General features: G+C 43.2%; 1 protein-coding gene across 1 annotated transcript; it reads right to left on the reverse strand.

Moving 5' to 3' along the window:
• Positions 1-4,136: 4,136 nt before the first annotated feature.
• LOC121833046 (Golgi-associated plant pathogenesis-related protein 1-like) lies at positions 4,137-8,563 on the reverse strand. Its single transcript, XM_042286108.1, has 3 exons — positions 8,498-8,563; positions 5,978-6,126; positions 4,137-4,359 (listed from the first exon to the last, which is right to left on the reverse strand). The coding sequence occupies exons 1-3, from the start codon at positions 8,561-8,563 to the stop codon at positions 4,137-4,139; spliced, it is 438 nt and encodes a 145-aa protein (XP_042142042.1).
• Positions 8,564-26,966: the final 18,403 nt, after the last annotated feature.

Here is a 26,966-nt window from a genome sequence, read left to right on the forward strand (position 1 = left end):
TAAAGCAGTCCATATATTGCATATAAGGAATTGGGCAGATATGGGTATATAAGGAATTGGGCAGATATGGGTTTATAAGGAATTGGGCAGATATGGGTATATAAGGAATTGGGCAGATATGGCTTTATCAGTCCAGATATGGCCTGAGTATGCATATCTGGCCATATCTGCCCAATTCCTTATATATCCATATCTGTATTTTTTAATATAAGTCCAGATATGACATTTCTGTAAGGGAGAACCGTTAAACACCATAAGGACACCATTTACTAATAAAACCAAATTAAATTTAAAAAAAACAAATTGTGTAGCCGGTTTTTAATACACAGATGGCATCTTCAGGGTGAAGGAATTTTCGCTATATTTAAAATATTTCCTGCTTGATGTTTATGATATTTTTTGAATACCTTACACGCATATGTCGCATGTGGACAAAATGGTACGGATTGAATACAAAGTTAATGTGCATACTCAATATATTTCAACTATATTTCAAGTACGGCCTCGTTTTGCCAAGGGCCCAAATCCGCGCTTGATTGTCCTGGTAGCGACCTGCTCGCAGATCGCTGCCAGGAGCGATTTTGGATACCCAGCTTCCTGTAGTCCCGACCCTGTGTTTTAAAACTCTGCTCGATTTGATGGCGAGAGGTCTTCTTTAAGGCGGATATGGGGGCTGTGGTGGCCACCCCTCGTTTTACATTCTTGGAGTGGTGTGTATGGTCTTTTCTTTATGTGAATGTTTTTTATTCTAGTTCAACTGGGCCTTACCCGATGATCCTCATGAAGGTCGCCAGAGAATGTCCCCGGCCTCCATGGCGGGGCCTGCGCGTAGGTGATGGAAGTCGGTGGTGTTCCGTCTTGCTGCGACGTGGTATTCATCGTGGCGGCAGTCTTTCTTGGCTCCGACGGTCGAGAGGGGAATTCCTGGGGCAAGCCTGGGGTACGAAGGCTGGTCCAGGATTTAAGTTCGTCAACGGGGATAAGCTTTCGTGGACTGGAAAACGATGAAGCCAGACCGATCTTCTGAGGGGAACGTTTCACGGGCCGAAAACGCGGTACCCCGCGACTCCGCCAAAATGTCACGAATGGTAGATGATGAGGCAACAAATGAATGCTGAAACTAAACGTTTAATGGGGCGAAGCTTTGTTGAAAACAAAACAGAAAAAGGCTAGCGTCGCAGGCATCGATGGCGGCATAACAGCAGGATCGAGCGCTGGGCTGAGCCTGATTGCGGTTTGCCACGCGGAGCCCCTTATATACACGCACGGGCTTCTGAAACAATCGGCCTAGAAAGTTGGGCGCGTAGAACATTCGGGCCTTGAATAAACAACAGTGTTCGGGAAGTCACTAGAACGCGACGATTACAGAAACCAGAAAAAACAGCGTCCGCTCCCAGGCATCGAACCTCGGCCTTTTGAGTTGGAGCCACATTTGGTTTCGGAGGTTGTACACATTTGGGTTTGGAGTTCGTATACTATTTTGACTGAGCAACCTTGAAGAACACCAGCCCTTAGCAAAGGTTTTTTTGTTTTTTTTTTAAGCTTGACGTGCTGCTCGGTATCTAACTCAAATGGTTAAATGATGACTTCTGAATGCACGCTGAACATGTAAGGTTGACTATTACCAAATATTGCAATAGCTCTTGTGAGGTAATTAATGCTCTCTCTTTATACCTCTTTAGTTAGATAGGAACTTTTGTTGGACAAACTGTTGCGAGTAACAAAAGAACAAATACGCGTTAGTTTAAACGAAATTTAGGAATACCTTAATTAGTTAATAACTACTCAGCTTGTGTCTGTCAACCTCGCGTGTCTTCATGTGCGGAGCTTCCGCGGTAACGCCTCAACATGAACATTCCACTCTGCGTAGAGGCAAGAGACCTCGTAGACTGAAGGTCGGTAAAACGAATGTATCTGCAAAAAATGTTTAATAAAAAAAAAAAAAAAAAAAAAAAACTCCTTTGGTGATTTTGCTGAGAGGATTTAACGTTCTTAATGTCCAAAACTGTCCGAAACGTTTGTAACTCTGTGAATATTGGTAAAGGCATTAGACATTCGTCCGGGCACATTGCAGTTTTATTTTTCTTGATAAAGCACCTGGCAGAGGAGAGCAGGGTAACGCCCCAGCTCATCGGGAAATATTTGCCACTCATGATTTTCCTCTTTCCCTCCAGATTGTGGCGCCCACCTCGCATGGTTGACTTAAGGCTCTGGTACACTCAAACATCTAGTGTAGCATATGCGGCGTAACGCAGCACACAAAGACACTCCACGCTCGCAGATATTCTGTTGCAGCTCGCCAGCCAATGAAAAACGCTCGTTTTGCGCTAAGCTGCTAAGCCTTAAGGAAACCGCTAGCGCAACCAACGGAGCAAGCGTATGGCGCCAAACCAGCAGCGAAAAAACGCAACATGAAGGCGATTGTCATCCTTCTCTGTGTGTCTGCTTTCGCTAAATCAATCAAGCGCATTGAATGCACCGTGACCTCTCACATTAAACATGTTCTTGTTATACCTTTTGAGTATACTCTGACATATTGTGAAAGGTTATACACTGGTCCTGTAAACAACTTGACGAAACTGACAGGTGAATTGCTTCCATTGGGCCGTCGTCTTATTTCCTATTTCCTTCTGCTATCCTCCTCGCCCGTCGCGTTTGCACGGCGCGTGAGGGCGCCGCCAAAGTAGGTCACTACTACCTTTATAAAATAAGAAAAGAATAAGCCAATAAACGTAGTGTGGGCAAACGTTTCACGAATAACTATTTAGGGGGTGCATTGGTCACGCTCAAATATTCGTGCACGTTTCCGACTCAAAAAGGAAACAACAAATAACGTGTTTTTCCTATGCGCCGTGTAAACGAATGTACACATCGCGACACTGCTGGCGCCAACACGTCATCGGTGCAATTTTGCATTTTACTTCTAAATAGTATTAGCGGGCCAAAACGTTATCGCTTACATTATAGACCTAAACGAGCTCTTTGCGTAGCAGTAATAACTTGGATGATATTCCTTGGTTTCAAAGAAAAAAGCTGGAAAAACCGGCGATCGCTTGTTCACGCTAACAGTGTCGCGCACTGTACACAGACCGTGTTGTTGACACTGCTACATACACATGACGCAAGAGGTGTCCTGGTGTTGATATTAGAGTCGATGTCTAGGCTGCGCAAGCTGCCGCCCCATCCAATATAATATGTCGGATACATCCATTCAGTAATCTACATGTTATCCATTCAATTGAGGAAGCAGAGTGCGACGGACGCCTCTTTGTGCCTTCTGACAACACTAATGTAATTTATATTTCATTTATTTGGCCCAGGGGAGACAGGACAAGAGGGTATAAAAACTGTTTTGTTTTGCGACAAACTCAGAGGCGCCATCTATTGGGTACCCCGGCACATTTCGGGTTCACTCATATTTCCTCATCTTTTACACAACATTATTTTATCATAAGAGTGCATTGAGTCTGACAGTGCTTTTAGTGGCCATTTCCAGAAGATAGCATGTGTATTTGACTTTGCAAATACTGCGAAATCTGCCATCTAGTTTGGATTCCGAAGTGGTAAAGGGCTATTTGCATACTGGGGCCACAACGTCTCATCGCACGCGAGAAAGTATGACTTGACCGAAAGGCGGTACCAGAAGGCCTCCAAACACCCGACATAATTCATCGTGTAAAACAATAACCATAAAACAATTTTTAATATTTTGCCTGGAATCCGCAATGATTCGTGCTTTTAGGAATAATCATTGCGGATTCCAGCACGTGGCCCTCGTCAATTAGCGAAATATTGGCGAATTGAGCCTTACAATTGTTTGATTGTCTTCAGTTACGTTAAAAGTTAAATTGAAGCACAGCCAATGACACCACATGTGTGTTAGATACTACTATATGGCAGAGCCTCATTCGTTCGGCATTAATGATAGTAGGAAGAAGCTACAGTCGTTACTGCAGCATTTTGACCGCCACTCCTTAACATAGAGAATTACACAGAAAATTTACGAAGGTACTTTGGAATTACTGAGACGAGCTTGGCGAGAGAATCGCCAAGTTTGCCCTCAAATTCATGTAAAAAATTATCTTTACAATATGAGCCCTTAGATAAAAGCAGTGCCGTATCCTTTACTGATTTTATTAACGAACATCCTCAGCAAATTCTCCGCGGGTGTTTCCTTGAGGCCAGTAGTTGCAGACAACGTATGTCGTCTTTGAATAATATGAGCGGGCATAACCACATCCAACATATATGGTTGCTTTCCACACCATCTGTGTGAAATGGGATGTCTTTGAGTTGTACCCCGGGTTGTTGTAATTATATTGATGTATTTCTTTGAACCAGAGCGTGGTAACTCTTTTTCTGAAAAGAACGAAGACACATGTCCTTAAGATGTAGCCGTCACGCTGCTATTCAGAAATTTGAGATATTATTTACGGAACTTATCTCTGGTGAAACCTCTTTGGTAAGCACAATGCTTTTTAAGTTACAAATCAGGAAAGCATGAAGTACGTCTAGCTATTTAATTAAGACGGAATTTAGAAGCCTGAACATGGAATGAATAAATTAATGTCGTGAACATACCACGAGCCTTTGAAGAAGTTAACTAATTTTTAAAAAAAGATGGATATATCAATTATAATAATAAACACAAAAAAAATCAACCAAATTTCTACGAGTAGACACACGAGCTGGACAATAGCCACACACATGCATTAAGTCATTTCATAGAAATTTTGCATATATTTTTGTAATTCTGGTTACAAATGCTTACGCATGTTTTTTGTGTCAATGCGCTCGCCATTTTCGCAAAAGCAGTATCCACTGAAGAAACAAAGTATTGCAATCGACCGAGCGTTATTGCTGTCACATAAACCCGGGAGAGTTTATTTGATGTTTCATGAATGACTTGATGTTATATTTAGCTGATAGCTTAAGTCACTGAGAGTGCCGTACTAAAGCAGTAGAATATTTTACCTTACAGGCACGTATTTCCTACATTGTGAGCTGATGCGACGTATCATCAAAGTAAAATTGCGTAATGTTTTTAGTGCAAAATCATCCCATGGATTTAGAAGTATGAGGCCGTAACATGCCATTGATATTGTGCCTAATTGCTTATGTATCAAACTGATATACTGCGTCATCTTGAAATACCACTATAGGGAAACATCGTTCTTTGTAGACAAGATTATAGGCTTTCAGTGCAGGAATAGGACTCAATTGTGAAAATTTGTCATTTGTATCTTGATTGCTTTACGATATTTGATATAGTGCTCATTATCCGAACAAGACGAATCTCTGACAAATATATCTGCATATTGACACAATACATTCTGTTTCACACCTGAATCTAGCTGAGTGGACGACGCTACAATCTCATGAAGCCAAACAAGGGGCGTTAAATGTGGCTCGTCACGCCGCCCGTCCGTCTTCATGCCCTAGCTCTCCCCAACTCAACCATTCATGCACAAGGACTGATCAATGATCCTCCATTTTTTTTTATGGGCGTGAAGTGTTTCAGCTGCTGTGAGCACACGCACAAAGACGACGAGGGCCATGACGACGCACTTATTGAGCTGCTTGATTGGCTATATTCTGCTGTAGTACCGGCCTCGCTTGGACCTAGTATGGTATGGCATGCAGCAGACATTGGATATCAGTCACACCAGATTGTTTCTGGTCTTATTTTGGCGTATATGAGGGATCGAAATATAAGAAGTTCTTTGTCTACAACGTCTGCTAATTCATAACCTCTAGTTAGGAAAACAAAGAAACAAAGTAGCATCTGAAGAAAAAAAAAGCTACAACAGAATTCATCTGGAATTCTCAGAATGAAAGCCGACGTTTTTTTAGACGCTTAGTTTCGTTACCAAATGGTCTCCTGTAAGTTTACGACGTTTCTTTATCAGCTCAGGCAAACAGACATTGAACAAATCTTGACATATAAAACCTGCAGAAAAAGGAAGTGCTATATAACTGACCTGAAGGTACAAAATTGGGCTCAGTTAGTCCCTTCCAGTAGATATTTTCGCCCATTCTATTGTAAGGGTCCGGTTGCGGTGGTCGATGCTCAATAACATCAGTCAGGGCAAGCTTTTCCGCCCACTGCTGCGCCCATGCCTGTAACTGCGTCAAGAGGAAAGAGTATTGAAGAATGCACTTAAAAGTGTTTCGTAGCAGCGGAGGTTCTCATAGATAGCCCCAGTTTTCACCACAGCGATAAACACGTTTATGAAGTTAATACTATCTTGGACATTGCAACACTCCAAGAAATATGACGCGTTTATTTTCTCGAATAGCAGTCGGGACAGCTGATCGCTTCAAACACCGAAGAGTGCTCGGCGACTTAGGGCTCTGAACATATGTCTAGGCCTGTCTCCACTCATGCTGTGGGCGCGGTGAAACGCCGTTTACATTGCCAGTGTGCAGAGAGCTTTAGTTAGTTCTAAACATTCGCTAAACTGCCTCCGTAGTTTGAAGCGATTTACTCTTCCGAGTGCTTTGTGGTAAAGAAGCCACTCCAGTTTTTTAGAGTGAAGATTAAAGTCGATTTAATTTCTGCCTGAATCTCGTAAGTCATTTGCTGAATTATTTAGCGCGACGATGACTTTAATTTGCGCCTTTTGGTGACATCTCCGCTTTTAAAGATTTTCGCGCGTCTGGCACAACAGTGGGTCACGTACTTCAAGTGGCGAGCTCAGGGAATTTTATGTCAGCAAAAAAACTCTGCCATGTAGAGAGGTTTCCGGTGTTGTGTTGAGTATGACGTTTTACGTGTTCTAGGCCACCTGATTGTTGCAGCATGAGTGCTATTTCTAAATGAAGTGTTTTATTTTCGGACACATAGTTGACTGAAAATGGTGAGACTGCAGGCGAGCTAATGCAAGTTGAACATCATGGTAAACATCAGACTGGGTTAGGAAAAAAAACCCAAAGGAAGACAGAAAAAAAGGCAACCTCTCAACAAGCTTCAAAGTATATCTCATGCACGCGCTGCATACTATGTCTCCAATGCCTTCTCTACAAACACCAGACGCAAAACACCGAACAAATGGACAAAATAAAACAAAAAGGTAGAAAGAAAACACAAAACACAAACGCACAGTTTTTAACAAGAACGGAGAAAAACCTTCGTTTGTTTTGTTTGTTTGCTTGTTTGTGTGTTTATTCAGATTTTATAGTCTCCCATAACAGGGCCAAGGTCAGATATGTTCTGCTGACGTGGCCTCGTTACCGCTTCAGAGTGTTCAACACAACTCAAAAAAAGCACTAATGGCAAACATTCAATAGTGTATAGGAAAAAAAAATGAGACATATTTTATTTACAGCAGCAACAACGTAGTTGCGGTAGTTAAATATATAGCATGGAGAAGGCGCTTATAAACAACTGAATTTTAACAGGCATACAAAAAAGTGGTAAAAGGTATTACAATATATGTCTAAATATTTTGTTCGTTGCACGTAATAGAAGATACCTTTTGATTATATGTACATACATGTGGGTAGACCCAGAGTTCCGAATAATTTCTCTAATGTTTCGATGCTTCTTTATGACATCTTGTGTTATATATGACAATTGTTGGGTACCCTAAATTGTCCTCAGCAAAGGTGTCCTATATGTGTCATGTCGGAGATTGTATTGTGTGTGTGTAGAGAGGTATGTGTCAAAAAATGCAGATTACTCTCTTCTTATCCTATTAAAGATATAGATTGAGAGCTTTAGACGAAAAAGTTGTACTATGTCACGCAAATTGTATTTGAAATAAAAAAGGACTGCATGAGCCTTTCGCTGAAAGTTTTCGATGTAACGTACTGCCCTCTATCTTCCATTACGTTGGCAACGAAACATTTACACAAAAGGTCAGAGTTCAGTACAACCACCACCTTGCCGTCCTTAAACACAAGGGGTTTCGAACTGAACACACACAAACAAAATTAACTTTCGAGAAAGAACCAAACAAATGCTAAAACTGCCCTTACCCTAACAATTCACATGGCCCAAAGAAACACACATACACAGTGCTAAAACTTCGGAACTGCCTACCCGGATCCGCAACCTTGTAGCCATCTGAAATTTTCCTTAAAAAATAAAAAAAAGAACCTAAAACCGCAGAAATTGGTTACACTCGTCCCCAAACTGCAGACGTTACATCACTTTATTGTGTCGTTCTTTGCGTTTTGCTTTTACTAGCAGTCTCGAGTTTACCATCCTGTTTATAATTGCCCGGGTATTTCGCCTATATTGCACTACTATACCATGTTTGCACGTTTTAGAGACGTACATGTCCGGTAAACGTTTAGAGTGGTCTACTTAAATATAGTTTAGTAAGTAAGTTCTCATATTCGACAACTCTGATTGACAAAGATGATGCTGTGGTTGTAGTAATAAAAGAACAATGCATTATCATATGACGTACGAGTTGGTAGAGCAATTTCCGACGTGAACAGCAGAGTGAATTATTGGAAACAACAAACAAAATGCTATAAATATATTTACGTTGTAAATATAGCGCAGAGGTGACGTCGCGCTTGGTTTTCTATAGTAGTTATGCCACTCCAGCATGTATTCCCAGAACTCAGGGTCAACCTACAAAAAAGATCGGAGCTTCAATCTTGATTTTTCGATTGCGCGGTGTGTGCATACCGGATCTGGGCTGACGACATTGTAATCATAAATGTAAAAAATATCTTGCTGGACTAAACACCGTCCAATCTCGAGCGAGATGCCAGGTACTGCCTTCTGATTTCTAAACAACACCTCTTGAATGACACCTCAGTTTCATTGCGTTGATTGAGAAGAATTTGTTGCGACAAATTGTGTGCAAGTCGGGTTGTAATAATACGATATATATTACTCGAGCGAAAGTCTGGCTTTAAATAATAATGATGTCCAAAATGCCAGCACAAAAACTAAATCTTGTTTTACTTTTTTTTACGGAATATTGATCTAGGCATTGGCGCAAGCTCAGTCTGAGCCCAATTGTAGTGTTAATGGTTCGGTCCGGATCTCAAACTTTCCGGGCTAGCCGTTATCTAATTTAAAAGTTCTAAATGATTCTCTAAAAATTTAAATGTGAATAGGAAGTCCGTTTGCCGTAGTTAACGCCATTTACTCCCATGAGTTTGTTTCTTCCTCGACCATAATTTTATAAAATAAAAGTTTTTATTATTATCTTGTAATTTCTGAAATAAATAACGGTTAGTTTGGAAGCTTTGGCATCTAGTGCGGACCGCTAGAGCGACACTTGGGCGGGGAGCAAGCGTCTGGCGATGCATAGTTTAATTTTAAGGTAAAACTAACACTCTACAGCTTTTTCGGTGACAGTTCTTATCTTCTGGGTGATGCTATTTAATTAAAATACTGGTGGCAAAAGTGCAAATTATGCGTGCAATTTTATGACTCAATAGTTACATCTTCAAAATCACCCTCTCCCGCTCCTATACTAGCATACGCTTTATGTATTGGTAAAACAGTGCTGCACGTCGTCATCTGACAACCCTTTTAACATACATATGTGTTTCTTTTTAACCTTGTTTTACAGTTTGTTTATTGCCCTTTTTATTTTCTGTGGCGGGGCCGGGAATTGGCATCTGCATCTGTTTGGTTACATGTGATGAAATTTTCCAGCAACTCAAGTTCTGTTACTAGTCATTTCGTAAAGTCATCGCAATTCTGTTTCAGGCTATTTTCATCCCCTTGATGGAGGTTTTTGGGCACCAGATATTAGCGCAGACTTTGCGAATGATCACTTGATTATGTAAGAATTGTCGTATAGTCTTCGTATCAATGTGAACCAGGTCAGCAATCAAACGATGCAAAGAATGCTAGCGATTTTACTACCGAATGTTTCGGCACTTTGTACGTTGTTACAAAGCACTGCATAAGATGGCGTGTGGAGTCGACGCAGTCACGGACCTACGCTGTCATTTTTTGGATCGTCTTCTGACCGTCAAAAGAGTGCTTTGGTGTTCGTCCTTTGTCGTAATTCCTGATGACTGTTTTATTGAGGGGTGTTCAAACAGGACAATGTTTGCACAGCCATCGCCTCTGCTGTAACGGAAGTAGAGGTTCTTCTTTAGTTTGTCTGCTTTTGCAATATTTTTTTTCGCGGGGGGGGGGATTTTTTATACTTGCGTTCTTATAGAGCGGCTTAGAGTCTGGTCATCACGTGGGTCATGACAGCCACCCAAGCGCTCTGCTGGCTCTCGTCAAAAGCTCAGATGTTGCAAATCCCTCATCTCCGGGAACAGAAAAAGGGGATTAGACGGCGGCAGGAAGGCGTTGACGAAATCTGTGATTTTTGCGTGGTCGATGTCGAAAGTGAATCCGGACGCGCGCGTCGCAACTCGCTCCTCTTTTTGATGGAAATGTAAGCTATGTTTGACGTGACAACATTTCCCGCAGTCTTTTTGCACAGCCCTAAAAAAGACACTGAAATGAAAACAAAAGTGTTTTTTTAAAGAAACTGTATGGGACATGTTTTTATATAAAATTTTTCCACTAAATAAATATTCTTTTGAGCAAGATTTGCACTGTTTGGCGCAATATAGCTGGAGGTTGGGGCCCGCTCTAAGCCCCGCCCACAGATCAGTGGCCCCGCCCCTAACAATTGAATTGCCTTGGCTGCTAGGCCGAACACGCTCGGAAGCCTAGTGTCTCCTTTTCGCGACATCCGGTGCATTTAGGCCGGCGTCTGGCACCGCTTGCTAGTCGTGCAAGCATAGGCGTGGCAGCCTCCATGCTTGTCTGTTATTCCACAACAGCCAGTCGTCGTCTGCAATGCCCGAAAGACGCGGACATGAAAGCTGCTCGTCGGCATTCGTTTTCGCCCTCCTCCGTCGGCTAGAGTGCCGACGTCTGAAAACTTCTAGAACTCTCGGATAATGCGACCATGCGACTAGCGTTCCATCGCGCATGAGTCGCGGTCCAAGAGAAGAATCTATCCGCGTCTGTCGATGTGCGGTAAAAGTTGACCGAGAGGACTCAAAATATCAACGAAACAAATATGCAGACATTTCGAATTTTCTTTTCTTGTTATTTTTTATCCAATTGCCCCCCACCCAAATGGCTCGCAAATTCATATATGCGTTGGTAACTTAAAGGTTTTTGAAGCAACTGTCGCAACCACGATAATAGCACAGTTCGCAATACTGCGGGGCCTCTCTTGCGGGAACCAACACCTTGATTAAGGCGAAAGCACTCTATAACCCATCGTTCAGTCGACCTTCAAGGTTCTTGAGGGAAAAGACGTCGACAACGAGAAAAGTGCGAAAACACGTCGGGGACACGAAAAGCACGAAAACACGTCGGTTACACCAGAGCCTTCTCTACTGGGAGAGTTCGGCGGTCTCTTGATCCAGCCGCCAGACTGGCAATGACGCCCGAGCAGTCTGGCAACTAGGCGCGTCGCGCTCCGATCTTGTGTTCCGATCTTATCTGTCTCGCGCCTTCTCGATGCCCGCAGCATACACGTTGCGTAAAACTCTCGATAGAGCCAGCCTAGAGCGAAAGACAAGGACGGAAATGGTTGTTGAGCCCGTGACACGATGCGTGTGAAGAAAATGGGGTGCTGCAGTCAGCGTGTCGAACCGATATTTTTATCGGTTCGATTCCGGTTCGGGTTCACGGCTTTCGGTTCGGTTCCGGTTCAGTTCCGGGGAGCAAAGAATAACGGTTCAAACCGGTTCGAACCGGTTTGAACCGGTTTGAACCGCTAAATTCCGAAAATATTTTCCGCGTTGCTCTGGCAATATACACTATTTACGCCGTGAAACGATTAACTATATTTTCTTCGATAGTCCGTGCAATTTACTTCTGTTTTTAAGTGCCAAAAATATAAAATTCAGTTATTTAATTTTGACGCAAGAGTAGAAGAAAATCTACATCAACATACATAACGCCGTGTTCATGCGACTTAACATCCCTTTGTTTACCAGTAACATATATTTTACCTGAATCAAAATGTTTAAGTACAAGAGTAAAGAGTTGAGCTTATTGGCACATACCTGTAAATAGATCAGCTTCGAATTTAGAACTATACTGTATTTTCTTGTCCTTTCTTCGTGTTTAAGTAAAATTCTAAAGTTCAAGCTGATCTATTTACACGGTATAAAATGTCGCGAAGTGTGGTAGGTCGTCTAAAATACTCGTGATTGGTACAACTTTGTGTCGCAGTATTAAAAGTGAAATCGTGTTCTTGAACTAAGGAATTATTTACATCACATAAAATTATGAGATGAGCTCCTCGTCGACATATATACCATGAAATAAGGTTCACGAAATACACTTCACAATATATATGTATATGATGACGACCCAACTGAGCTAAAACTTAAAAGCAATGCAATTTTCAAAATGTAACAAAAGTTTTAGGATAATTCCTTTCAGTCTATTTTTATAGAAACGCCAAGCGGCAATCCAAATGCCTGTCGTTCTAACCAAACACTGTTTACACTCAGCACCGCACGCATGCGACTAATCATGCAGCAAGAAGGAATCGCAATTATTCACTCTAATATATACGCACCTTCGCACTCAGATCGAATCTGGCCCAAAATAGCGCTTGCCTAAGTGAACATTTACTTATACAGAATAAGCTGGAATAGCCTGGCTGTCGAGGTTTGTTCTGGACAAGATGCCGGGACAATTTAATTTGCAAAGGAGCATCACCATTGCTAACTGATGATTTTAACACGATAGCGTTAAGGAGCTCATGTCGCAGAAAAGCCGATGTTGGTGGCGTGACTGGAAAATCCTGATCGGTCGATAGGTTCATGACGTCAGAGCTACATACCCTTGCGCAAGAATTTCAAACAACCCAAAATGCTTATGTGAAACGTGACATCACGCGTGGAATGAGAGTGATTAAAACATGACATGTACTGCGAGTTAAAGCTTGCCGTGTGTCTCAAATGATTCCCCTTTTGAAAGTAATTACTTTGTCTCAAAGAAAAAAAAATAAGAATTTTAGACGGGACTCGAACCCACGACCCTTTAGTTGCGAGTCAGACGTCTTTCACTAGGCCAGGCGAGGCACGCTTGCGCGGCAAATGAGAATAAGATGCAAACGAGGCCCGTTGACGCTATCGCGTTCCACTTTTAAAGGCGGAGCTTAAGCGTCCTTCGACATTTTTTTTTTGTTAAGTAAAACGAAGTAGTATTTTATGTTTTACTCGACATGGCAGCTACTTAATTGGACACTTTCTGGCGGTTGGCGTACGTAATCATCATAGTTCCGCCGTGCGCCCCTGTTTACTTTGTAATTGTTCAGCCCACAGACACATAAAGGTAATGTTTACCACATAAAAGAGGCAATTACAAATTTCTATATGTTTGGGAAGTTATATGTGTGAGAAACAAAAAACACATAGTTATTTAAATTAGCTTCAAAATCAGAAATGTATGTAAGGCCGCCCCATGTCACTTACAATGTGCCTGCCGAGGATAAAAACGCCGGAAAATATTGGCAGAACACGTTTCAAATAATTTGGGGGGCATTGCTTTAGGGTGATTTATGTTGTCAAATATTCAGTTATTTATTAGATATATATTTATATTTATCAATAAATTTTATTTTATAAAGTTCACATAACCGCTTGAGACCGACGCAGAAGGACGATACTCGAAACTGCGCGAGCTGTGGAGTATGCGTAAAAGTGATTTTCTGTTTTCTGATTGGCATGGGTGAAACATCGGGTTGCAGGGCACGCTAAAAAGGACTCTGTGCTCACATGATGAATTGGAAGTCAAATACACGAAATGTTCAAAAAGAAATATATAATTAATAATATTTTCCAAACAATCTTTTGAAGAACGCCTTACTGCAAAAAGAGATACGTAAAGATGCACGCAATGGAATTCATTATTTTACACAAAAAGCGAAGGACAGACAGAGATTCTTAAAATCTTAGTATAAATTACATTTCATCAGCTTGCATGAGCTCGAAACTTCGCGAAATACTGCCTCGGGAGGCTAATGTTATATTCGGTTTTACCTGCACTTGTTTTGGGCCCTTACTTTACAACACTATGCTAATAGTCATGCGCTCTAACATTTCTCTAGGCTGCCATATCTCATCGCGAGACTGTATAAATACTGCACAACTTTACAATTAGGACATCTATTGCTAGCGCTGCGAATATCATATTTCACCAGAAAGCTGAACTATTTCACATGGTAGGCACGTGATGTTATCACACTGTAGGCTGGTGGTCATTCTGATTTCTTGCTGAGAAAATCGAATTCGACGGTGCAAAAGGAACGCTGCAGGAGGTTCAAGCTCAGTGAAAGCCAAGTATTTGAAAGACACGTGCTATTTTTCTTAGTGCATCGTTGTGAGGAACGGCGCGAGCGTCTGGCACGACAAAAACGTGTTTTTTGGCAAGAGCGTTTTTGCAAACAAACTAGTTTCTGGGGTCACGTTTTTTGTTCTGCGCCAAAGATGCAGGGAAGAGGAACCTTTAGAACACAGTCTATTTTTAAAACTCCCCCTCTCCCCCCCCCCAAACACACAGACGCACTTCTTTATATAGCGTTGCTGTTAAGGGCTAGGTTTCCCAGTGTCGTGTCCGTCAGCAAACAAAGGATGACACTAAACTCTGGAGAGCTACCGCCATCTATTAATGACGACGGCGACCAGACAACCGGCGCGCCGGTTGTCTCGTTGCCGCCGTTGCGCATAGATGGCGGCAACCCCTCCAGCCTTTCCACTCTGGCTTGCCGACTTGCGGCCGGCCATTACTTCATTCCCACCATAGTACAGCTTTTCTGGTCTTCCTTCTTCACCAGAGTGGAAAGGCTGAAAGTATTCCTGAGGAATTGCCTTCTCCGTTTGTGTCTGTTAATTCGACAATTTTATTTGACCGCAACTCTCCATTGCTTTTATTTTGTAACCTGTGAAGTTTAAAGGGGTCATAAAACGATTTGGGGTTGGAATGTTCATGACTTTTCCGAGGTGTACTGGTCCTCTGGCCCAAGTGTGCTCGCACAGGCCACCACTGATTCAGAAGCTTCTTCGTCCCAGCGAAATGGCGACGATTGAACGAAACTATTTCTTTTAGTCTTGCCTTCCCAAAGATTGGTGTCGCAATTGTGGGATCAAAACCATTCGCCTGTCGACAGTCGAGCGCGGCTCATGGATTGGACAGGAGAACTGCGTGAGCACCGCACATCGGCTCGTAACAATCAAGGCCTCGGCGGACACTAGGGTAGTTGCTCGTGTCCAACCACTGCGGTGATGAGAATAGCCGAACTCTAACAATGCCTGGAGCTCAGCACGGGTTTTCCTCCTTTAAAACCCCAGCGAGGGGATATGATTAATGTTGGCGGCATTAGACAGGCACCAGGCCACGTGGCCGCTTCTGGCTCCGAGTTGAGGGGCGAACGATGCTCATATTTCTCTCATTTTTGGGTGACTGCCATTGCCTAGAAAAAAGAGCAAAGCCAAGTTCAATCAGTTATTAACGTTTGGGAGTGAACCTGAGTAGTATTTAGTAGTGTATAGAAATATTTTTATAGCTCATTTAAGCAAAATACGGAGGGGGTCGAAACTTGCGCAATAACTTGTGAACGGCGCTCGTGTGAGACTTACAGCGACTGCCAACGTTCGGCTGTTCCTCTGAGGTCACTAAAATATCGTCTTTTTTTAGGTGTTCCTTCCGTACACACGTGTAGTTCTATGTAACGTCACATTAGTAAGTCGCCATTTAGTCATTTCACAACTTCCATTCTCAGGGACATCTTTCGGATGCAGTTCAGCAACAACGAAAAAATGTTTCGGTGCCTCAAAATGTAAAATTGGTCTTGCAACAGTTCTTTCTTTCTTGTATGACAATGAATAGGGTTAAAAAATAACCCCTGACGTTGATAGCTTGCAGAAACATCCATTAGTTTTCCCCTAATAACAGATGCAGAAAAAATAAAGGGCAGAGACAGCTGTTGATATCTTCTCAACTCGCAATTTGAACAAGCGGCCGCGTGATCTGACGCTAGTTATATACCGCCAGTGTTCACCACAGTCATGCCTTAGGCGGCTAGGGTTTGGAAAGCAAAAGCTTGGGCTGAGCTTCAGATATTGTTAGAGTTGGGTTATTAATTCTCATATTTAATTGACATTAGCCATTACCCGAATATTCGGCGATGCTGATTGTCATGAACCACAGCACTCAACTAGGGGGTATGAAAATCGCTTACGTCACGGTGTTACGTGACTCTCGGAGCGAAATCGTAATGTCATATTACGTCATGCTGTGAACAAGGTTAATACATCTAATGACTTCTTCAAATTTATCGAGTTGATGCAGTGAGTCACGTGACGTCACGAGGCCACGTGACATTACTTGACAACATGTATTGACACCATAACGTCACGTGACAAAGTGACATATGGTTAAACCTAGTGCCAATGCAAAGGTGTCACGAAAACCAAAATTTTATCATACATTGCAATTCTCTATGCGACTATTTGATCAATAGATAGAAATACAGCCACCAATTTTTTATTCTCATATGTTCATTTTGTGATACTAACAAAAAAGAAAAAATATATATTACCTTGAACCGTTTTGAACCGGTTACCGTTATATTTCTTTTTGGTTCGGCTCCGGTTCAGTTCCAAGATGGCGGCCAAGATTTCGGTTCGGTTCAGTTCCGGTTCGGTTAAAAATAACGGTTCTGTTCCGGTTTTACGTTCGGTTCGGTTCCGGTTCGACACCCTGGCTGCAGTGCCGTGGGCTGCTCGAACAGCGCAAAAATATGTTCTGAAATGTACCGATTCCTGCAAGGGAAAGAAAACCGCCCGAGGAGCAAAATCTGGGAGGCCAGAATGAAGAAGGCTAACTGAAAGCCGACCTCAAGTTCTCGCCTTTGGAAGGTAAGTTTATTCTGTTTATATACTCAACTTCACTGCACCTTATTTGCGAGCGTGAAACAACGCCCACACTGCACGAGCTCGCGTGCGAGTCAGGAATGTGCCAATTGTTGGGTTCGCTCTCCTTGTGGCTTTGACTTCGCTCGATAATAAGGTGAAAGGGAGTATAAAGGCTGACGTTTCTCTAAAAAGCGTTGTAAATCTGTAAAATGCCCATTTTCTAGGTGGCCTTTGAAGATAGTAAATTTGAAAGGGGTTGTCTCGACCGCAAGAAGCTCAGGCACAACGCGATCCCGATGGTGTTTCCGCACAGCAACCCAAGCAATATCAGAAAACCACCTAAACATTGGCCGGTGAGAAGTTGTAGCTTCTTACATTGAAAAGTTACAGCAATGTGGTGCCTACAGAAAGATGCTCTGTCTTTACTTCCTAGACTGCTAAGCACATATTGCGTGAATAGGCTAGGTACTTGGTTAGACCACGTATAATAACCGTCACCGCGCCTTGGATTATGGGTAGATTTGCCCGCAAAATTTAGCGGAAACCTTTCCCCGCAAGATTTAGCGAAAAGCGTTCCCCGCTAGCGAAAAAAATTTTCTCGCTAAATTTGTCGGAAAAATTCCGCCGTTGTATTTAGCGGAGAAATTTTCCGCTGAATTTAGCGGAAAAATATTTACGCTAAATTTAGCGCGGAGTATAGTGAAATTGATGACGAAATTGTATTTCAGATTGACAATTAAGACGTCAAAATGAAGACGGACCGTATATTGAAATTACGATACAATGTAGCATTGAAGGCTTAATTGTGGGGTGTCAAAGTGACACAAAACACCGTAATTTTAAAATGACGGCCTGCCGTCATCTTGACGGAATAAGCTTGTCAATAGAGCTCCCAAAACATTTCCCGTCATTGTGTTGGAAACGTTTTTACGTTGGGCTGTGTTCCGCAGTTCTGGTGACAAGGAGTTTTTTACACTGCATGGCAACCAAATTACAACAGAAATTTACGAGACATATATGGAACGAAGCGAGGAGGGCACGTGCATCAATTCTCCACAAAATGCGCTGTATGAAAGCGAGATATAATATCGTGGTCTGTGTGAAGTGATTTGTTCAAAACATTGTTGTAGCAGTTTCTTCGTGTTCTTGCGGGTTTTTGTGTTTTCTCACTACATTTCAGTTTTAAGCCGGTGCTCAATGTTTTTCTTACTTGGTCTTGGTCATTTTTTGTGCAGTTTTTATTTCGTTGTCTGCAGTATATTTAAGTACAATGCCTTGGGTTACCGGTGAGCGTACGTAGCTCGTTAATAACAACTTCATTGCGTTTTCAATAAACATATTAAAATTGTGGAATCTAGCATGCATATTTATTTTTTAATTGGACCTGCAACCCGCAGCGTGCAATATTACAGGAGTACGAAAAAGGTACCAATAGACACATGCACTCAAATATACAGATAAATAGACACATATTTACACACACATATAATAGGAGAGTAGGTTTCAGTTTAAAGAAGCGAGTTCTCAAACAAGCGTGGCTGGAGGTCTTTATTACACTCCATGGCAGTTTTAAATCTGTGCATTCCATAGCTCGAATGGTTTGTTATGCTGTGCAACCGCCAACTGCCATAAAAACAAAACATTTAAAACTAAGCCATGTGTGGATTTTTGCTTGCACCCTTTAATGAAAAACGCCGTACGATATAGTAGTGAATGGAGTGTGAGATCACTTGCAGCCTACCTATTGGATGTTCTTTCATGCAACTTGCGCAAAATATTTCGCTCTGAGAACGAAGTAGGGTCTTCTTTAGCTGTTCAAACTAGCATCGTTGACCAACTTGTACCCATATTTAAGAAAGAAAAAGTACTCCGCTTTCTTATTATCCGGTCTTCCGCAATTGCAGACACCTTGTGCACTGCTCGAGGTATCTGCTTTTGATTTGGCTTCCGACTTTTAGGTATACATGTTTTTTTGCTGTTTTACTTTTAAATGGACATCTACGTATTCAGTACTTGAGTGGCTCTCACGTTTTCAGCCATTACTTCAATCGCGAGATTAGCTCTAAAAATAAACACTTAAGCCCAATAAATTGAGAGTATTATCATAAAAATAACTTTGCGGTGGTTCTTCAGGCTCCCTATACCCCTTAACCTTCCTCCAGCTATTTTTGGCTGCTTTTGACCATGAAGAGCAGTCTTGTGACCGATTTTCGATGCGCCTCGCCTTTGTGTCAGCGATATTCCAGAGGTTGGAACAGGCCCACAGAGTAGTTAGCCTTCGTTGCGCCTGGGAGGTCGTGGTGTCGACGTTCCGAAAAATGTACACAGAATTATCGGGGTAACTGCGTAAAGAAGTTACAAAGTTTCTACTTTCTGTCGGATATATTTTTTTATTCGTATGTTCTATATATTTTAGGGCTTTCAAACGGTCATATTCCTGTTAGTTTTGGCTGTCTTTGGAGGTATTATACTATAAAGCAGAAAAACAAACACGATGAAACTTAACCAACAATAGAAAGTGGCGCGTCTGCACGAATCATACTCTCTTCACTGGCATCCCAGATTGCCACTCAAAGCAAACAGGCCTGGTGCCACCATTCCAAGATGTACAAGTCCTCAGCCCAGCAAGCGCGTGTTTGTCGCTTCGGAAATTGAAAAAACTCACGCGCCATAGACACGAACACTAAAAATACAGCCGGCCAGGAGCCCTTTTTCTTCAGAAAGACCTATACGCACCTTACCTGCGCACCAGTATATTGTGCAATGACAACAACTGGAACCAAAACAAAAGACATTGTACTTGGAGGGTGTGTTCCTCAAGTAATCAATAGCACTGCCTGTCAATCAGGTTGCTACTGTATAGTCAGACCTGTACGATACTCGTTAGCTATATATAATATTACATTCGATCGATTACTTTTTGTAGTACATTTGTAATTATTTTATTGTCTATATGAGGTAGTATTAAGTAGAGGAATTTGGTAATTTTGAAAAAATCAGATTGCTTGTAACCGTCACTATTTTAGCATCTCCTTCCTAATTGAACCCTTTTTATCCACAACCTTCCTAGCAACGAATTCTCTGACGAGTCTCCGACACAAGGACGGCCTACCAAAACTGGCAGATTCAGAAGATGGGTAGCTGATAATCCGGTGAATCCAATCTAATAGTGCACAATCCGAAAAGCCCGTTTTCAGACCGCAGAAAGATATGACTGAATTGCGGTTTTTAATTGAGCTAGTTGGTACTACATATTGTTAGTATGTACCAACTGAGAAAAGAGGAAAAAGTAAAAGTCAGTTGTTAGCCGGTGTTGTGTCCAATCCTTTCCTTTGTATCATTGTTTTTCCGTGTTCAACGGACCTGATTACCAAAAGGTATGAAGTTTGTTACATTTGAAGTAATCCGAAACGTAATGGTTACTTTTTCAAGTAACGGTTCAAGTAATCATGCAATATAATTGCATAATTTAGAACCATGATAAATAGTAGTAATTTTGTTTTAAATATCGTGTACAAAACGGCTGATAGTTTATGACGCCATATACGATATTTGTCGAAAGTTCAGAGCCCACCTCGCACCAAGCCGAAGCGGGAGTGTTCCCTTGCTGCGGCGCTGCTATCGTGCGCGCTTGTTGTATGCACGGGTATTAAGAATGAAAAGAAACTACGAAGTATTCGCTTGGCTCTTGCGCCTTCCGCGCTCGCGTTTTGCCTTGATAAAACAAATACTTTACGACTTTACCGCGGAATTTATCTTACTCCGCGAAAATCCAATGGCCTTAGTGCCGACAGGTTTTGCGTACACACTAAACTTTTTTACACCCTTTAAGGGTGCTACAGCACCCTTTAGGGGTGCTGCAGGAGGTTTGCACCCTTCACTTAGCCGTCCAGCACCCTTTTTCTTGTGGGTCTAGCACCCCTCACGACGAGCGCGAGGGTGCATGAGCGCGAGCACCCTTCCGATTCATTGTGAGGGGTGCTGAGTGTTGGAAGGGTGCTCAGTTATTCGGTCAAGGGTGTTATTTAAGAGCGCAGCTCTTAGGGGCCCGTTCCCAGCTTGAGCGGCGTCGGCGTCGCCGTTGGCGTCGCCATCACCGTCGGCGTCGGCGTAGCCAAGGTCACCCCAAGGTCACGCGACCCCCCCAAGGTCACGTGGCCCCCAAGGTCACCCCAAGGTCACGTGACCCCCAAGGTCACGTGACACCCAAAGTCACGTGACCCCCCAAGTCACGTGACCACCCCCAGGGTCACGTGACCTCCCCGATGACGTCATCGATGACGTCACCGGCATCCCCATCGTCATCGTCATCATCACTGATGACGTCATGAGTGACGTCACTGATGACCTCACCGGCATTCGCATCGTCATTGTCATCACTGATGACGTCATCAGTTACGTCGCTGATGACGTCACCGGCATCCGCATTGTCATCGTCATCATCACGGATTACGCCATCGGAGTCCGCATCGTCATCGTCACTGATGACGTCATTAGTGACGTCACTGATGACCTCACCGGCATCCAAATCGTCATCGTCATCATCACTGATGACGTCATCAGTGACGTCACTGATGACGTCACCGGCATCCGCATCGTCATCGTCATCATCACGGATGACGTCATCAGTGATGTCACTGATGACATCATCGGCATCGTCACGTGACCCCCAAGGTCACGTGACCCCCAAGTTCACGTGACCCCCCCTCCCCACGTCACTTCACCCCCCAGTACCCTTCCGTCCTCCTCCTCAAGAGCTGCGCCCTAATTCGGTGTTACAGGGAGTGGTAAACGACTTTCACTTTTTTCGCGTTTCTCTAAACTGTTACGGAGACGCCGTCTCGCCATGACTTTGCTATCGGAGGGCCTTTCACAATTTCGGCCCTTTGACCACAGCGGAATTTCGGGCCACAATCTTTCTTACTGTTCACTGTCAATCAGGGCCGGCTTGCTAGAACCCGCGTCTTAACAAAGGTTGGATGAAAGAAAGCACTGCCAAAGTCAGTGTACCCGCTGAGCGGCATTTCAGTCGCGTCGCCTCAGCCTTCCCATTGTTAAAAAAGTACGAGCTTTATACCGCGTGCACGCATTTAACGTTTGAGACATTAATAATATCAATAATACTAATTTTATTTAACAGCATAATTTAGAAAAAAAAGGAAGCGATAGATATCTGTATGTCGTCTTCAGTTTATAGAACTGGGCTCAGCGTACATTAGATGAATTGATGAACCACAGTATATTTTATATTCATTTTATTTTTGTTTTATTTCATTTTTATTTAGGACTAATCAACCAAAATCTGCTACTCCGAAAATCCGATTTTCATATGTTTCAAATTAAGACCAGCAAAAATAAAGCTCAATCAATCAATCAATTAATCAACTAGTTTTTACTGCAGAGTTAAGGAAGAACCACTGGACTTCACGCTGGCATAGTTCAATAATAACAATAAAAATTAAATCATTTATTGTTTTTTATAGTGCCCAGGGACATCCAATAGACCGGTCCCACAGCTAGTTTGAGTACGCCACCGCTGCCGACTTGCATCGTCGAAGCTGTGGTCCTTCTGCACGCGCGACAACCCTGCTAGAGGTCTGCGCTAGCAGAGCACGAGGCGGCATGAGCTATCTCGTGAATTGGCGTCTGTCTCCTACAAACTACAGCTATGGCGGCGTCACGCATGCGTGGAACGCTTGGTGAGATCGGTCCATTGGTCTTCTTGCTAGCGTAGTTCAATAGAATGCATAAATAGATATGCTTGCGCGCGCACAGACACACATATACACGCGCGCACAAGCGTACGCAAGCATTGACACGCGCAAACACACGCAGACGCAGACGCACGCACAAACAACCACGCGGACGTATGCACACGCGCACACGAACACGGAAATGAATAGGACGAAGGAAACGTGCTTGAGCTATAGTTTCGGTTTCGTATTGAAAAAGAAAACCTAAAGTTGAGATAAAACCTAAGATAGACCAAATTTTTGTTAACTTTCTACAGCGTTATGATTACACTATTAATAGTAATATAATACTTATTTGCTTAGTTTCAGTTTCATACACAAAAAAGAGAAGAGCCTTTTGAAGACTGCTCAAGGACAATCGCTATTGCAATCAGCTGCCGTTGGCACTGTCCGTTGGCGTTACGCAGGCTTCGGGAATCCCTTCCTTTTTACGTTTTAGCCGTTTTCGCAGATATTTTAGATATCTTTCTTACGAATAACGTGTTCAAGAATAGCGAGCGATGACTGAGAGCTGGGAGACGCTGCGTCTTACCTACGCAAGTTGCGGACAGTCCATCAACACTGCTGCAAACGCCGGTAAGCAATTTTGTTTATGCGAACTGCGTCGCTGTTTCAAACCTTGTCGTGTATCATGGGCTTGCTAAGCTATGCTTCTGGCCGGTGTTATTTCGTTATTTGAAAAGAGCGTACGTTGTTCAAAACCTATGGCTGGCTATGCAGGGTGAGAAAGATTCCTGTGCGGCGGAGCCGAGAGGCTGTTCTGTGCGCCGTTCTACGACGTTCGTCCGACGGCGCTTTTGCGGAGCGTTCAAGTGCAGTCTGGCGGCAGTTCAAGCAATCACAGATCATGCTAGTTCTGCCGCTTGGTCTCAACAGCCGCCCACCACCGATTCGTTTCGTAAAGCGTTAGCGAGAAAAAGTGTTACAAATGCGAGCAGCATGATTTCTTGCTTATGCTTATGCCTGTGCCGCAGAGACGCGCAGTCTCTTCGCGTATGCCGAAGCGGAACGCTTTCGAAGTTTACGATTGTGCGATGTAAATAAAGTGAGTATGGATGTCGCGTTTTTACGGGGCAGCGAAAGCGTCTACAAAAAGCAGAGCAGCTAGAGAAAGCAAAAGAATAACCGACTCGCGCATTTATTCTTTCTGTCAAAACATAATAGCCTATAGTAATAAATGAAATAAATGTCAACTTTTAATTGGTTATAAATGTGTAATTCATGCAGTACAGCCTTCCCTGCTCTGTTGCTTTCATGATATCAGGTAATGTGTAAAAGTATAGGATAGTTCACAGGAACAATTTATGTCCGACCCATTATATGGTATATTTTCTCTAAATGCTTGATGTTATATAAAAAATGCTCATCATAAATTAAGCCGCACCACTGAATGTACAATAGCTTGTGACTTTTAAGTATGTTCCGAGCAAAAGAAAAAGATGCATTCAAAATGGGCCAGTTATTGCGTTTCCTCTCTGTTAAGGCTTTTTTCAGGTACACTCAAAAATGGGTGTCTACGTCTAAAAGAGTGGAATTGACATTTCCCGCAGGGCTGGCAGGCCTGGCTCAGTTTGGCTGGCAGCTTGCAACCTATGGAAACCTGGAAAACTGAACCACAAGAGTGAGAGTGACGCCCACCCTGGACTTCCTCTAAGATGGCACCATAAGGAAGGGGTAGCTGCTCCAAAGTGAATGCAAGGGCAGGTGAATCGTTACAGTGAACCCCCATACAGATTATAAAAAACAGAAAATCATTAAAAATTAATTATTATTAGAAACAAAGAATGGGAGTCGCACAGACGAGGAGGAGGAGATGAACACAGCGCTGTGTCATATCCGTATACTCTGTTCCCATATTCTTCACAATTTATTTTCAATAATTGTCTACCAACTGGTCTAATCATCAGCACTAGCCAACAGGAGTATGCTGCTATTTGTTACTCTGCATTAACACTGTGCTTACAGTTAATTCCCACAGTAATGAACAAACTAAAAAATGGGCGCAAGCCAGGCACGTAGCCAAAATCTTGATTCGGTGGCGCCCATGACAAAATGCTGTATGGGGGGGATGGGAGAGAAGAGGCCCCAGCAAAATGGAAGACTGGGGAGGGGCGGGGGTGTGCGGGAAGCGGAGAGGGGGATGGGCTTTCGTTACCTTTGGAGTAGGACAGGCTCTGGCAATGTCTCTGTGCCACTGGGAAAGCTGAGGTTCATATCCTTCAAATTAATTGGATCCAAAAAGCTATAATATGTATTAGTGGCTGAGAAACTACCCTGGAGGAATGCAGACAGAGGATAACAAAATTTAATAGTTCGTACTGCTGGACGCGCGCATCCTCAAAGTTTTTTCTCTTGAGTGGATGGGAAAGTCCACCGCCATCTCCCATCCTGGAAATCTTTCGAGACAGAGGAGACAGCCGTCTCTGCGTTCTTGGCCAGTCCGTTTAATCGGAGCTCCTGCATCACACGCTTCCTCAGTGCAACGCGACATCGCGACAGCTTGGACATAGCACATTGCGCGTTTGCTCTCTTGGACACTGGATGACCACGAAGATTGGGAAGGATGCGGACGCTATACGCTCGCTGTTCAATGCGAAAAAGCGAAGTAAAATGCATTCTCATCGTCGAGTATTTGATAATGTCGCCAACACGCAAGAGCAAAGTTCCTCCTCTCTATCGAAACCTTTGCGGTCAGTAAGCACAACAGTATGCCAAGATTAGAGTGTATTTTAACTGCTCGATCAGGGGGACGTTGTTTATGCATCGCGTCTGCAATACGACCTGGGAGGAGGTGCTGACCGTTCGCAAGGGTCTCCGCCCCTCGTTCCTTTATCTTCCTCGCGACGCGACGACGCTACGAATGTCCACTTGAAACTAGCCTTCGCGTGAGGTGACCGGCTTTAAATTACAAACGTTCCGAATAATTTGAGTCTGTCCCACTCTTAAAGGTTCTCTAGCGAGCACCCTAAAGCCTAGATTTAATTCAGCGAAGAACTCAAACCATGAAGAGCATTTGCAAATTTAGAATGGCGAACGCCTCCTTCTCACATTTGTCGCCAGTGCGCATGTGCAATGTTGTCGGCAAGAAGGAGAGCGGACACAGATGCGGAGGCGCCTGTCGACGATCAACGCTTTCCAGTTTTCTTGGCAGCTTGTATAAACCTTTGCAGAAATCGCCTCGTGCGCGCTGCCATCTTTGTCTGCTGGGTTGTGAAACCCCTTCCAAGCATGCGCTGTTGATCTGCTGTGCGGTATATCGGACGCTGTGCATACGTCCACAGCTCAGTGACTCAGTAGTTTTTGCCCGCTCGCTTCGTTCGAGACTGCCGCGGGAACAGTCTATTGCAGGCACCCGGCCCCTGAATCACATGACACGGGCAAAAGCGAGCAGTTGGAAACAATAATTTAGGCACACCAGCGAGCACAGACGATAGCACTGCCGCCCCATGGTACCTATTTCGACTCAGGTCACGCGCGTCATAGGCTTTTCACTTTTGACAGATTAGGTGTGACCCCTAAAGCGTTAGAACTTGGAAATCTGACTTTTTGTTTTATATCTGCTTATTACATTGGATACAGTGTGTTCTTTGTTTACAAGCGTCTAACACGTAGCGCAGCGTTGCTGACACCCGCAAACTGTGTGTAACATTTCCCCGTTCCAACAGTTGCGTTTCGGAGTTCGTACATTGTATAGACTGAGTGACCTGTAACAAGACTGAGATGAAGCATTCGTCACCTACGAGATTGTTTTTTCTGGCCGTCATTCAAAAACAATGGTTGAATTCTGACTTTTGCACGCGGACTGCACATGTAAGCGTGACTTTAAAAAGTTTTAGTTGACCGTACACTGCGAATTCCGGGGCGAGCGGGCGGGCGCGGGGAGCAGCGGGCTGGTCTAGCGGGCATGCTTCAAACTGACGGCACGACCTCCTGCTAGCAACACAGAGCCATAGGGCACGGTTTTCTAAAAGTCCCTTTTTCCACCGTGCGCATTTGTATTCTGAGTAAATCGATACTTAATTTCTAGATTTATTCAGAATTTTTGAAACATTTGAAGAATTAAATGGCTCGCGTATGCAAAACTTGCGTCAAGATTACTGAAGACAAACTAAACAAAACCCCTTAATTTGTCAAAAATTATTCAGTGACTAGCAGGAATACTCGCGTATTTTTTGTGTAGAGCCCAGGTTCATTGTTTTTAACCAAAATATTTAAAACTGCTTTGAGGAGAACCGTCCCGTATGCTACAATTTTTAAACGCGAAAGTATAAGTCAGATGAGACGCTCAATTGAAAGTTAAATTACTAAATGTTATGTCCATTCATTTATTCATTTATTGATACT

The sequence above is a fragment of the Ixodes scapularis genome, unplaced genomic scaffold, assembly GCF_016920785.2.
Source record: "Ixodes scapularis isolate PalLabHiFi unplaced genomic scaffold, ASM1692078v2 PGA_scaffold6__148_contigs__length_123643588, whole genome shotgun sequence".
NCBI lineage: Eukaryota > Metazoa > Arthropoda > Arachnida > Ixodida > Ixodidae > Ixodes > Ixodes scapularis.